This window comes from Chiroxiphia lanceolata, chromosome 8 (genome assembly GCF_009829145.1).
Source record: "Chiroxiphia lanceolata isolate bChiLan1 chromosome 8, bChiLan1.pri, whole genome shotgun sequence".
In the NCBI taxonomy this organism is placed as follows: Eukaryota; Metazoa; Chordata; class Aves; order Passeriformes; family Pipridae; genus Chiroxiphia; species Chiroxiphia lanceolata.
This window is the reverse complement of record NC_045644.1, coordinates 29,863,897-29,877,475: the sequence shown is the minus strand read 5'-3', so window position 1 is coordinate 29,877,475 and position 13,579 is coordinate 29,863,897. Positions and strand designations below refer to the sequence as shown.

General features: G+C 38.0%; 1 protein-coding gene across 8 annotated transcripts in view; it reads left to right on the top strand.

Moving 5' to 3' along the window:
• CCSER2 (coiled-coil serine rich protein 2) overlaps positions 1-11,638 on the top strand; it is a 65,586-nt gene extending 53,948 nt beyond the window's left edge. For 3 of the 8 annotated variants that reach the window (XM_032694320.1, XM_032694317.1, XM_032694318.1), the window contains one exon: positions 6,584-11,638. In XM_032694320.1, the coding sequence (XP_032550211.1) occupies positions 6,584-7,405 (822 nt within the window). In that variant the 3' untranslated portion in view covers positions 7,406-11,638. Of the gene's footprint in view, positions 1-2,658; positions 2,699-6,583 lie in introns of all 8 variants that reach the window. The other 5 variants (XR_004358205.1, XM_032694321.1, XM_032694323.1 and 2 more) reach the window with 5 other exon arrangements.
• The last annotated feature ends 1,941 nt before the right edge of the window (positions 11,639-13,579 follow it).

Here is a 13,579-nt window from a genome sequence, read left to right as displayed (position 1 = left end):
ACACTACTGGAATTCTCACTAGTATCCTTCTTTCCCACTTGTTTCAGTGGTTCTGGGTTGCAGGTTTTTGAGCTGGTAAGAAATGCCAATTGTGGGGTTTCGAGGCGAGTGGTGAGCTGGGTATCACAAAACAACACTGTCAGTGTTCTTTTGCAGTAATATAGAGAAGGTGATGGGAACGTGTAGTCTCAGCTTTTGTCCAGTTCTGTTTTCTGTCTGGAGAACTTGGAATTCAAGCACTTCTTTTATAGTTTCTGGATCCCCAACCTAAAATATCATCTGTGTCTGTGAATACTGCAGGTTTCTGATAGCTGATGAACACATAGATCACTTACAAGCACTGTAGGTTATAGGGGTATAAGTGGGTAAACTGTTCATATTACAGTACATAAACAACTAAATATAATTTCACTCCTGCTGTACAGGACAGGTCGTATATCCCTGCTAGGTAATATTATAACACTACTGTAGGCTTATGGTTCTTCTCTATTAGCACCACTTACAATGTCAGCATATACCTGCTGCTGAACTGCCTTAGGGACTTACATGTCACTGCACTTCAACACACTTCAGAATTGGATGTATTTTTTTCAATTTTAGTGACAATTAATTTTTAGTACTTTCACATTTATGAACTTCATGTTGTTTCACTAGCCTTGGAAGCAATTCAGCACTTTTCATTTCATAACACTTTGATAATAGTACATGATTTTTGTCATTTCAGGAATAAAAACCATATAATTTTGTTCCTGTAATTCCCATGTGTCTTGAACTAAACTCCTGGGTAATGGTCCTTTATTTGTCTCTTGGTTATAGGATATATCAAGCTTAGTTCAGTATAATTAAAAACTTTTCCATTTGTATTCTGGAGCTTTAATGCTGCAGCTCTAGAAGCACAACACTTAGAATACACATTGGTAAGGAACTAGTCATGAGCTCATGTTGTAATACAAGAATATTGTACCAATTTCTCCAGGCCCCTTGTCCCAAGTGCTTCTCCACACAGAAACGCTGATGAAAACATTTCTGTTACTCAAGCACTGCAGTTGTTCACATCTCTGCTTACTGTGCACCTCATGAAAAAAGCATTTAGACTTTTTGTGTGTAAGCATTACAAATAAAGATAATCTAAGCAATTCTAGCAGGTGACACATAGCTCGCTGTCACCAGAAAGAAAGCTACTGTATGCATGGTGACTAGAAATCAGGTCCAGGCTGTGCTTTTTCATGCCTTTTCTTTTAAAAAAGGTTTCTCAACACTGAAATGTTTCCAAACCTTTATTAACCAATTCAAGTTCTTTGTAGGGTGTATGAAGTGTTTGTGTTAGCAGAACAAAGCTGCTTCAGAGCATTAGCAGGGAAGTTACATGACTCGTGAAGAAAGTGAATGTCCTGAAATCGTTACATTACTGTCTTTTATATGTAATTACTTTTGCTCCAAGTGTTAAGTCTTCAGCTTTATGAAGAAATGTCTTTTAGGTGAAACTCCCTTCTGCCAAATTAGGTATTTGCAGATTCAACTGCAAGAGAAATGTCTCATGTACCTAATGAAGTATGTTTGCAAACAAAACTTAATTTTGCATATGGTCGTATTTGTCTGCTTGTTGCAAATGTGTCTGTAATTATGGATGAAATACTTGCCTTGATGGAGTTATATATTACTTGGAGTAATTTTTCTTTGTGAAAGTCTTTCTCTCTAAGTTGGGATTTCTATACAGACTACGCAGAAAAAAATATGCTTTGACATAATACTGATTATTTTACTACTCTCATGCTGTGATGAGTGGTGGTTTAAAAAAAAACGTTAGGGTTGTTTTGTATCATTCTTTGAAGTTGTACTCCTTTCTGCAGAATCCTATTTTACAACGTTGAACTACACATATAATATAGCTACATAAAAGGGAGAGGAAAAAAAAATTTGAAAATTAAGGTAGTGGCAAATGCTACAGATTTAAGGTGTGAAATCTTGACGTTTTCCAGAGGTAGAAAATGAGAGCTTTCCAATGCAGCCCTACGGTAGAGCTGTGTCTGCACAGGCCTTCATTTGAAATGCCAGCTTATCCTGTGCCAAAGCAGTGAGATGAGGGATGTCAGAACTGATGAGGAAATGAAAAAACTATGTAGCACTGTTTGTGTCCCTTCTGCCCTGGCCCTCTCCAAAAAGACACCGTGGGAGTTGGGAGTCTCTTCCAACTTGTGAGTTGGTAGAAAGAGGAGTTATTGACAGTATGGGCAACATGATCTGAGGATGTAATGCAGTGTTCTTATGATGTTGTTGTTCATTGTTAGATATCTAACATGTATGTGCGTGGATGCAAATATTTCTGATGTGTACAGTTGTAAGGATACACACAAGTTCTAGTTACAGTATTTGGAGTGTAAGAGATTGACTGTGTTAAAGAACTTGAAGTTATAAGAGCAAAAGTATTCCATGCAGGTCTTGCTATAAATATTATTTGTACTGCATTACTTAAACACTATTGCTACCTTTGTTTCTTGAAGGAGGATTAAAAACCGAGGGGGGACCTGGTAATTGCAATTGAAATGGTGAAAAGTTGCAGTTCTGTCATGGCAATTGCTCATTGTTTTGTCTTGGTCCTCTGACATCATTGTCCTTGTGTTTTTCTTGTCTCTGCTTTCCCATTATGCCATTGGCAAGGAGTTGAGAAGTTAGTCCATTACTTCTGTGATAAAGCGTGGTACAGTACAACTTTAGATTTATTCCCATCTCCTCCCCACGCGTTTCCATTGTTGGGTTTTTCCTTTGCCCGGTGCATGATGCATGTCTGTGGGAGATGTGCATGCAGTTCTCGGATTTTTCATTGCATCACTTCCCTTGTTCCTCAGGATACTGCAGGGAGAAAATGCCTTTATTTCGTTCTACAGAGGTATTGCACAGGGAACTGAGTTGCAGATCGAGAGAAGCAAAGCAAAACTGAAGGGAATTTTCAAGTATTGATATTAAATGAATACCGCTGTCATGACCGACCACGTTGATTTAACTTCTTTTTCAGTACAATACCTGTTTCAGTTTTCCAACACAAAGCTAATACAGTCTTAGTAGTTTGATAACTGAGCAGTAATGGTAATCCTCATCATGGATGTCATTTTTCTCTGGATGGTGTAACAGCCAGTTTTACTTGATAGAAATAATAGAAAAATCTCTTAAGCTACTGAGGTAGGGACTGTAATTGAGTAATTTTGATTAGTGTGTCAATATTTGCAAGGCTCTGAAGCTCTTACCAGTACAGAAAAGTCTGTTTCTTTGTGCAGAAAGGAGCATGTGCAAAAAGCATTTTGTCTAATCCTAGAATATGCTGAGTTGGAAAGGACCCATGAGGATCAACCCTTAGCCCTGCACAGGACAACCCCCAAGAGTCACACCCTGTGCCTGAGAGTGCCATCCAAATGCTTCTTGAACTCTGTCAGGCTTGGTGCTGTGACCACTGCCCTGGGGAGCCTGTTCCAGTAATGTACTTTCAGGCTGGGGAAAACTCATTTTCTTCAGTTAAATTGTACTTGAAATGTTTAAGTCCAAATTTGCATAGTAGGAGCATCCCAGAGGAATGCAGGTGTTTGTCTATCTGCACGTTTTCTTTGTGGGACACAAAAAGAAGTGAGGTTAGCATGGCAGTCGTGGGGTCTGTCCCACCCTGAAAATATTGCCAGAAGTGCACTCAAAGCAATGCAGATGGCAACCTTTTTTAAAGACTTCCATGAAATAAAATACTATGCCTGGAAGGTAGAATGCTTCTTTATCTTTTCTCCTCCTTCTTGTGATGAAATTCATCAAGTACTAGTCCTTCAACTGACTTGGTTTGTTTGTTGGTTTTGGTTTTTTTACTAGAAACATAATTTCTAAGACTTCCTTAATAAAAGGAAAACTTGTGTATAAGACAAAGTGAGCTGTGGGTGACAGTAGTGCAGTTGTCAGTGTGAGATACCTCATGAACTGTTACTTGCATATTGTGCAAGTGGCATGTTGCTGCTTTCAGTGTCATCTTGAATGTTAATGTATGTAGCAATTTGAAAAGATTAAAATCTCTAATGGTAATTGGACAGAGCTAGAGTAGAAATACAAAATTAAAAAACAGTGTTTCTAAAGCAACTTCACAAAGATGATAGCAGAGCTTTAGTGTCATAATTCAGAGCATGTAGCTGTTTTCTACCTTTGGATTGCTAACTTTCTGCATATTAAGCTGCTTAGACTTTTTTAGGTTATGAAGGATAACGAGTAAAACACGTATTTGGCTGTTTTTATATGTAAAATGCAAAGTTACCCAGAGGGAAAAGCTCAAATACTACTTAGTCTTTGTCAAAAGAACTCGAAATAGCATTATTGAAAGCTTGCTGCTTTGTTCTATTTCAGATGTGTTTGTGTTTAACTCAACTTTCCATGCAAGTTTAGTTTCTTCTGTAACTTACACATTCTTTCATTTTGTTGATCACTATAACTAGGATTATTTGATATAAAATTAGGATTTGTAATGCTCAGATTAGATATTTGTCTGTGTTTTTGAAGACTGGCATTTAGAAACCCTTTCTAGGTGAGGGGAAAAGGGTTTCTGACAATCATATTTCCATATTTGACACTTATGTGTTTGCTATAAGTATTTGAATTTTTTACTTCAAGTAGGATTAGAAAATTTGATTTATTTGTTCAAGTATTTGTATGGCAATCAGGTATATATTCCTTTGGTTTCTGCGCTCATTATTAGCAGTTTTGTTTTTACATGAGATTTCAAATCAGTAAATAATTTTGGCTAACATCTGCCTGTTAGCTCCTAGGCTGGAAGCATAATAATTCCTGTAACCCATTACATAAACACTGGAAAATGACAAAAATATCTGGAGGATTAATTTTATTTAAGCTGTAACTCAATATATTGAATTATTCCTTGTGTTTAGTACTTCCTTCGTTTAGGATCGCGTGGTTAAGAAGGATTCATAAAGCTAAGCTAGTTCTGGGTCATGTAAGGAATGATGTGTTGATACTCATTTGACACCATTTTGGAGATTTCTTTGCTTTTTTTTTTTTTTTAATCTTCTCCATGTTTCCCAAACAATTGTGTTCAGACAGTCCAGGATATTTGCACTTACGTGCCTGTCACTGGTTCAGCTTAGATTTTGCGTTTGCTTACAGGTAGAACCAATATGTTCTAAAGGGAAAAACTTTGAGTAAATAAAAAGTAGATTGAGAAACGTTGATTTTTCTCACATTACCATTAATTTTTTTTTTATGAGGAATTTTGAGGATTCAGTTGTCAGTAATAATTCTGCCAGGGAAAAGATGAAATGTTTAAAGAATCCTGAGACATATTATGACCCTAGAAATGTAACAGGAATCTGGCATGCACAGCTATCTTTGCATTCCTCCTGCTGATTCTAAGAAGAGCTGAAAAGACCAGACAAATAATTGGTTTTCTCATTTGGAAATTGTGAACAATTCAGGAAAGTGACTGAAGTGATGCTGTTAGTCAAATCTCTCAAACACAAACGTTGGTTCTTTTTTGTTGACTGTATTTCTCTAGTAAACAACCAGAATAAGCCTGTTTGCTGTGTACATGCAATCTGTCAATTGCTAAGAATTCAAGTAGTTGAGTGATGACAATTTGTAGTAGTTCTGTTCCCCTCCTTTTAAAGAAAATGAGAAAATCATCCAAATCTGCTTAAACTGTAGTTTAAGTTTTAATAGGTTTTGGGTTTTGCCATGAATTACAGAAGTTTTAATAAAGCTTCCAAGATCTGTATCCAAGTTTCAGGTCTAGGATGTGACTATGAAGTTAGTGCACACATTAATCTTTTAAGTCTTTTTACAGGGAAGAGCAAAGAGAATAGAAATGACCCAGAAGAGGTACCGGCAGTTCTCTTGTCTGATGCTTGTCTGATCAGATTGTATCTTCTGATCAAATGTAAAAACTTCATTCAGTTATCTTTATCCCTTGGTTATCAGTGCAGTAGTATGTGATCTGTAGTTTCACATGTACTCCATTCCTTTATCAGCCCATTTGAAATCAATTCAAGATAAAACAGTTCCCTAAGCCTAGTCAGTAGCCTGATTACCACACTGTTGCATCAAATTTTCTGGCCTCACTAAGGCAAGAAAAGTGCCCTATAAATTCATGTGGTCCATTGAACACCTTTCCTGCCTGTGCAGTAAAAGGGTTGGGATAGTTAACTTCAGTGTGCCCTGAATAGAAATGAAAAGATGGATACAACCTGATAGCCATGGCGTTGGTTTGAGCACTCCAGTGAGAGTTGCTCGGCACCAGCGATCTGTCCTGTAGATTTAGGTGAAACCACCAACCATGCCTTTTCATGTTTCCTTTTTAAGCTTATTGGTTTCTTTTTTGTCTTTTATGTTGTTGTTTATTTCAGTGCTGGTATATTTTTTTCCCCTTAAGTTACAAGTCCCATTTGTATGCGTCCCATGAACCATCCTATTTTGCCAAAGTCAAAGTTTTGATTTAAAAAAACCAGATGTACAGCCCTTGTCAAGCATCCAGTCAGCGCACGTTGGATTCAGAATGTTATCTGGTGTCTTCTTGGCCTAATATATTCTTGTATTATTTTCTCTTCAACAGCCTCAAGTACTACAGCCTTCCAGCAGCCTTCCCAGTTCCACAGACCTCGCCCAGGGAAAACTAGTAAAAATGCCACATATCGAGGCCCACAGTGAATATCCTAAACATGATCTGCATGAAAGTAGCAATCATCAGAATCCAAATGCTGCAAATGTCTCTCTCCCAAATAGCCTGAATGATGTAAACTCTTTGATGAGCCTACAGTTAAACATAAAAGATGAAAATGCATCATATTTGGACAATTTGAAAAACAAAACCACTGAAAAACCTGCAGAGGTGGTGAGTAATAAAGAAGGTACATTGCCATCTCGTTCCCGTTTTCAGACCTCTACACGAGCTGATGCCAGAGAGGTGCAGACTGAACTACCTGTGAAAGGTCAGCCCTCGTTCACAAACCAGGCTTCTCGGCCAAAGACTTTAAGAATCGCAAAGCCCCCAAATGCTTTAGTGCCTCCTACAATGGCCGTTCTCATACGATCTGCAAATCATTCCGCTGCTTCCAAGGAACGTGAGATTCTACCACTAAGTAGTTCAACTCAGCTACAGCCAACATCTGGTCAGGATAACCTAAAGGGTAAACAGAGTCAGAAAGTGTCTAAACTTCGCCCACCAACTATGTCCTTTGTTAGAGCTAAGCAAGTGAGCGGTCAGAAATCCACACCAGTATCTCTGGAGCCTCAGAACACCTCTTTGAAGTCTAACATCCCAAAGCCACTGGTACAGAGAAAGGAAAATGTGCAAACACACCCCACCAGTTTGCATTGTGGGGACAGCGTGCCCTCCAGCCGGCATTCCCGCCTCCCCAAACCAAAGACGCACTGAGGACGTACCTACATCTCCCCCAACGATGCCACACAACAAACCACTTCCTGTGTCGCGACTGCCTTCAAGCCTGCTGGACCCACAGCCTGCAAATCCCGAGTCCACGTGTCCACGTTCAAAACAGCAGCTTCTTTTTAGGGTTTGCACATTCCACCCTGCGACGTTCTGAGGCTGTTGTTGTGAGCTGTGCAGTTGCTCTTGAGAGCGTTCTATCTTCTCGTAGGTCTGTAATAAAGATTGTATTGCGGTCTTAGTAATTAAGCAAATGCTGAAGTGCTGAAGTCTGTGGTGACCACAAATGCCAGAATGCTGCACTACCTATTTCAGGATGGCAGAAGTTATTTCTTACCTCTGTTTCTTTGAGTTATTAGACGATGAAATTGCTGTTCTGTTTAACTTCTTGGTTCTGAGTACTCGTTAGGTCAGAGTGGTGGAAAGTTAGACTTACTAGCAGATGTTTTATCGGCCATAATTCTGACTCTGTATTCCAGAGGCCTATGCAAAAATCCTTGTATTTATCATTATCTCAAGACTGACATATTTAATGTTATTTAATCTGATGGGTTGGGTGGGTTGTGTTGTTTTTGTTTTGCTGTAATCTGAAGTTGCTCTGTTCTTTATTTATCCCATTTTCACTGTTCACTGACATTAAGCAGATTTCACAGGGTGAAACGAGTCTTCTCGCTTAAACATCATCATTTGTTAAAAGATTGTGGTATGTTTTTATTGTGTTGAATGGACACATTACCGGGTAGATTCTTGAAAGGCAGTGCAAAGGATACTTGTGCAAAACCTTCCAATGCAGGCTCTTATGAATTGATAAGTAGGGAGCCTCTGGGAATATGGGGTCCATAACACCTATGTTGAGGTTGCACAACATGCATTTTAATTAATATTTTAAACTTTTATTGTATTACTTGTATTTATTGAGTTCTGTTTAATATCGAAAGGCTCTGAAGTACCTGACTTGAAATTTTGCACAAACTTTGCCATATGTGTAAGAATTTGAAACTATTTTACAGAATAAAACTTGTATTAAAAATGCAACTATTTTTAAGAAAGGAAAAAAAAATTAATTAACCCCACTTATTTGCTTTGAGCAATCCTATTATGTTCTAATCCAGAGCTGGTACTCTTAAGAGTTTTTCAGAGATGTGTATTTTGGTTTTGGGTTTCTGTAATTTGTTTGTTTTTTTTTTTTTTTTTTGTAATTTCTGAAGAAGTGCATGATAACTGGGAAGGAGCCTTTTGGGGAAATAAAGCAAAAAAAATCAACATTTTTGTGCTCTTTAGGAGAAGTATTTTTTCTGAAAGTAGTCTGGAAATATATGCCCATCATGGTGCACTATGGGACCATGACATGTCATGCTAGTTAAACATATACATATCCAGTGAAGCTTTCCAGAAATTTGATGTTATGTCCCATCTACAATTCTTCCCTTCTTTCCCATGACTCTCTTTGATGTTACTGGCTGGGTGGGGGGGTTTTTTTCTGTCCTTTAACCAGGGGTATCCTGATGGAAACCTCAGTTCGGTGAAGGAAAAAAGCACTCATCTGAGTTTTCAGTGCATAGTTAATATTCAAGAAAGTTTTTGAATTTGTCGCACTAATTTTTTTTTAACTGACAATGAAGTGGAAAAATTAAAAGGCTGGGGGGAAAATGAGTAGGGGGGAAGTTCCATTTCAGAACTACTTATATCAATCTGAAATAAGGGACCTGCAGGACCTTCTGGGAACTGTGACGAAGACAATGTAAGCAAGACATAAGGAGGGTAACGTTAATTGTTACAGTTGGTATAGGATCAAAATAACTACAGTTTGAGAGTGCAGTAACAATTATTCTCCTGGAATAATTTATTTCCTTGAAAAGCATTGAACTGGATGTCCTTTAGTGTAAGTATATACTTCCAATAAAAAAAATAAAACTGACTTATATTCCCCAAAACTAGCTCCTGGCAGCTAACTGTGTTTCTCAGGAGTTTAAAGACTGCTGAGGGAATGATCAGATTCCTGGTTTGTTTTCTGGTCCATGTAGATTTCTATGGATGGAAGGTGGTTTTTTTTAAGTTTACTTTTCTTGAAGAGAACCTGATTTTACTGTTACATGTATATGATTTTGTGTAAAAAATATGATTTTCATTTAATGGTATTGACAGAGATATTTCATCCTGAATTCTTTTGCATCTTATTCTGGAGGTATCGCCAGCCTGATCTAGTGATGTTAAAATTTTTATGTTTACATTAAAAGTATAGATATCTTATCTATCTGCACCTTTACTGAAAATTAAGGAGAGAGACGATCAAAGCAAATTAAGCAAAGAAAATTGAGATGATAAGGTTTTCATAAAAAAGATAGTTCCTAATTTTTCTTTGCAGAAGAAAAAGGTTATATTTATACAAGGGTGGGGGTGTCTATGTTAAAGGAACATAAGTAGATTATAGTGGTTTTTTATAGTATTTCCCCATTTTGTTCTGACAGATTAGTGAGATGATGAGCTGGAGACAGCAGGATTTGCTCATGGATGAGACAGATGCTAGCCTGACTTGTATTTGTGTTCAGCTGCTAACCTCGCATCCCTCTAAAGACAACTCCATGTTTTGGCTCTTCAGACTTTCCCAGGGAAGGCTCTGTTGCATGTATAGTAAGTCCAGAGTATGAGCAAAGCCTGTCAGGAGATGGGCAGCTGGAAGAGTAGTGGTGAAGTGAAGTTTGGAGCTTCACTTGGGTTTGGGGGGTGATGGGTGAGAGGGTGCTGAGTAGAGCTTCTCAGACGGGATTAAGTATTTTCAGGTAACGTATCTACCTTATGGAAGGTGCAGATATATCATCAGTACTGGTGCAGTTATCCAAAAGGCATAAATTTAAGTGTTCGATATCTTCAGGGTTTTTTTTTTTTTTAGGTTTATGAAACTGATGTATTGCCATTTTTCTTTGTTTTTGATTTCTCATTCTTTTGTGCAATATTCACAAAAGTATTAAACTACTGTTCAGTATGTGTGTACAGAGGCAATTACGCGTTTTAACAAGTGAATAAACACAAAAGAAAAGAACAGAATTGCACTTTAAATGAGCTTTATTGCTTGGAGTTGTGCCTAAAATAATCTAGATGCCTCCTGCTGTGTGTGGCTTTTGTTTGAAACCAATTTCCCCGGTAGTGTTGCTGTTTCCAAGGTATTTTCACATCACTTTCACAGAATCGATACGCACTCTAGCATGTTAAAAAATATTCATATAGTGTACTGAGTTTTTGTTGTGCAATGACTTTAATTTAACCGTGGAATTTTAACACTGAAGATGCAGCCAGATTATTATTACCTTCCCCTTCCCTGAAGCCAGCACTTCCTACTGCCAATCAAAGCCCATGGCTAAAATTCCCTAGGACTAGCATAGCTCTGAAAGAATAACGGCCCCAGCCCATGTTTTTGTTTGAGAAAAGAAGTGCAATATTATCTCAGACTTTCTCCAAATAATCACAAAGGCCCTGAAAATCTGAAACGACGCTGAATTTCGATACAGTTCAAAAAAAAGTTTGTTCCTCAACTTTACATCTTGTAGCAGTGAGACTGCACATAGCAAGTAGACTGCATCATTGCTCAGTAAACTTCATTTCATCCTTGGTCTAAATGCCAATTTGTTGTAATGATGCTGGAAAGCTGGGTACCATTTGCTTGATTTCCTTTGTCTGCATGTCACAACCATATGCACATTCTAAAGTGTCATACTTGGGTAGGTTGCATGTTGGGGGGGAAGTGTTTCTGGTTTTGCACAGCACATAATCCTCTTAATATGGACGTTTTCTTGCTTTACAAATGGAAATCAGTTCTTGAATTGGGCTTCCGTAGCTATTCCTTATCTCGTTACAGAGGCTTTTTCTGAGCAGAGTGGGTTTAATACATGATCCTGGTGGTAGGTCTCAGTATAGTCATCTTACAACGATGCTATCAAGGAAAATCAGTCACTGTTGTGGTAAAGCTGCTCACTGCCTACTTAATTGTAAAAGCACCACCGTCAAACGAATATAATTCCAGTGTAACCAGATCTTAAATTCAATAATAGCTAAAACAAGAGGTACTCTTACTATCTGCTTTGTTTTTGGTTTTTTTAACCCAGGCCAGAGTAAATACTGTATATTGGAATTTGCTTGTAAAGTTGATTCAAAAACCTGTATGTAAAATTCTTTCCTCAATGTTGCTCTAGTGAATAAAAATAAAAGTCATAATTCTAATAAGTATCTCTTTCTCCTGACTCTTCACTTGTGTGTTATTTTAAGTCATTGCTCAGAATGTAGACAGAAAGTTTGGGGAGAGAAGGAGATTATGCTTATGCTTATAGTGTTTTCATGGAATTGTCTTTCTCCCACAGACTTTGTGGGTTTTAGCATGAGACTTTTTATTAAAGACAAAAGAAAAGGAGAAAAGACTAAACATTTTTAATGTGTTGATTCCAGACGAGCGTGGACTGATGTGGCTAGTTCTTAAAGTATGTTATGTCACCTGTAGTGCACAGTTGAGAAGAGTATTTAATAGTTCTTTTATGTAATTAACTAATTAAAGTCATTATTATAAGAGGTTACTTTGAGAATGTTATTTCCCCACACAAGTCCAAATCAGTACAATTTATGCATACATGTAAGCTCCTAATTGTCTGTCAGTATTCTGCCCATGGTTTGAATGGTTTACTCTTCTTGAGATGAAAGGAAATCTGCTCTGTTAATTAATCAGGCAAGTTTCAGTGGATGGAAGCTCAAGTTTTGAAATTACAATCAAAATTTGAGAGTTCTTAAAGGGAGGATAATCCTGTAGTTTGAAGTAAGAATATTTTAAATATGATGCAGGCAGACACTTATAATCCTTAACCTGAGGTTTTATTTTGAGCTTCAAGATGACTTTTGAAAATTTTCATGGGTTTTGGGAGTGGGGAGAACTCCTGCCTAGGGTTTCCAAGCCCAAACACATTTTAGGTACCTTCCTCAAGGCCCCAAAAGGTAGGTAGATACTTTAGATCCTCCTGCCTTGTTCTGCTGGGTAAGTGTGCTCTTTGTTACTTGGTGGACAAGACTGTGTTACAGTGATGTCTAATCCTGTCAGTGTGATCATCAGCTATTAAACAGCTGGTGCAAGGACTATGTAAATAATGTCCCTAAAAGCTGTGATTGACAGCTTCCCTGTCTTCCCTGCACACTCTCATCCAGAGGGAAAGGCTTCCTGGCAACAGTGAGCAATCTTCTGCTGACAGGACTGAGAGGAGTGGTCTCCTGACCCTGGAGCAGACCTGCGTTATTGCCACTGGGCAGACTATTAGATGTGAGGAGAAAGGGATAGAGGGTGAGAAATTTCAGACATTTCCCTTCTTTTGCAAGCCAGAATCCACACCCTCAGCACCTTTCCTTCTATGGAAGTGTTTTGGGGTTTTACGAGCACAATTGAAAGCAGCTGAACCACAAGACAAGTTAATATTGAAGCGCAAGTAGCATCAACCAGATTTATGCAGTTCTGATTTCTCTGGGTTATGGATATTAGCTGCTGTTTCAAGCAAGAATTGGCTTTTAGCAGAGGGCACTAAACATAAATGCTACATCTCTAAAAATGAGTTACTCAAGTATTTAGTGCTGATCTCTCAATCTGAAAGCTCAAAGGGTGGGTTTTTGTTAGTATTTCTAGTTGTTTTCTCTGAAACCACAGGCAGTAAGAGCCCTCTGGTCTAGTACAATAGATACTTACTCCGAGTCCTCACTGAATACAGTGGGAGTTCTTAGTAACTGCTGAAGGCAGAAGTAATTGACCAGAAACTCTGTTTTAAGAATGATTTTGAATTTGGTTATGCCAAAGCAGAGCACAATCTGAAAACTTCTAAGATATTTAAAATACTTCCACCATCACAGCCCCTGAGAATCCCTTCAATTACTGAGAGAGTTTAATGACAGAGGTAGGCTTTTAAAGCCCATTACAGTGCAAAGCCCCTGAAATAGCTCAAGATAGCAGGCATTCAAAACCAGTTATAGACATGGGACACTCCAACAGTTACTTTACGTGTTCTTATAATTTTTTTTTCCAGAAAATTCCATAGACGTGGCAATTTGTGAGAAACGTTTAGATTTCAGTGGAGCTTCACGTTCTGACGGAATGTGGTTCTCAACACCTCTCCAGTCAAAACAATTACTTATATTTTATTC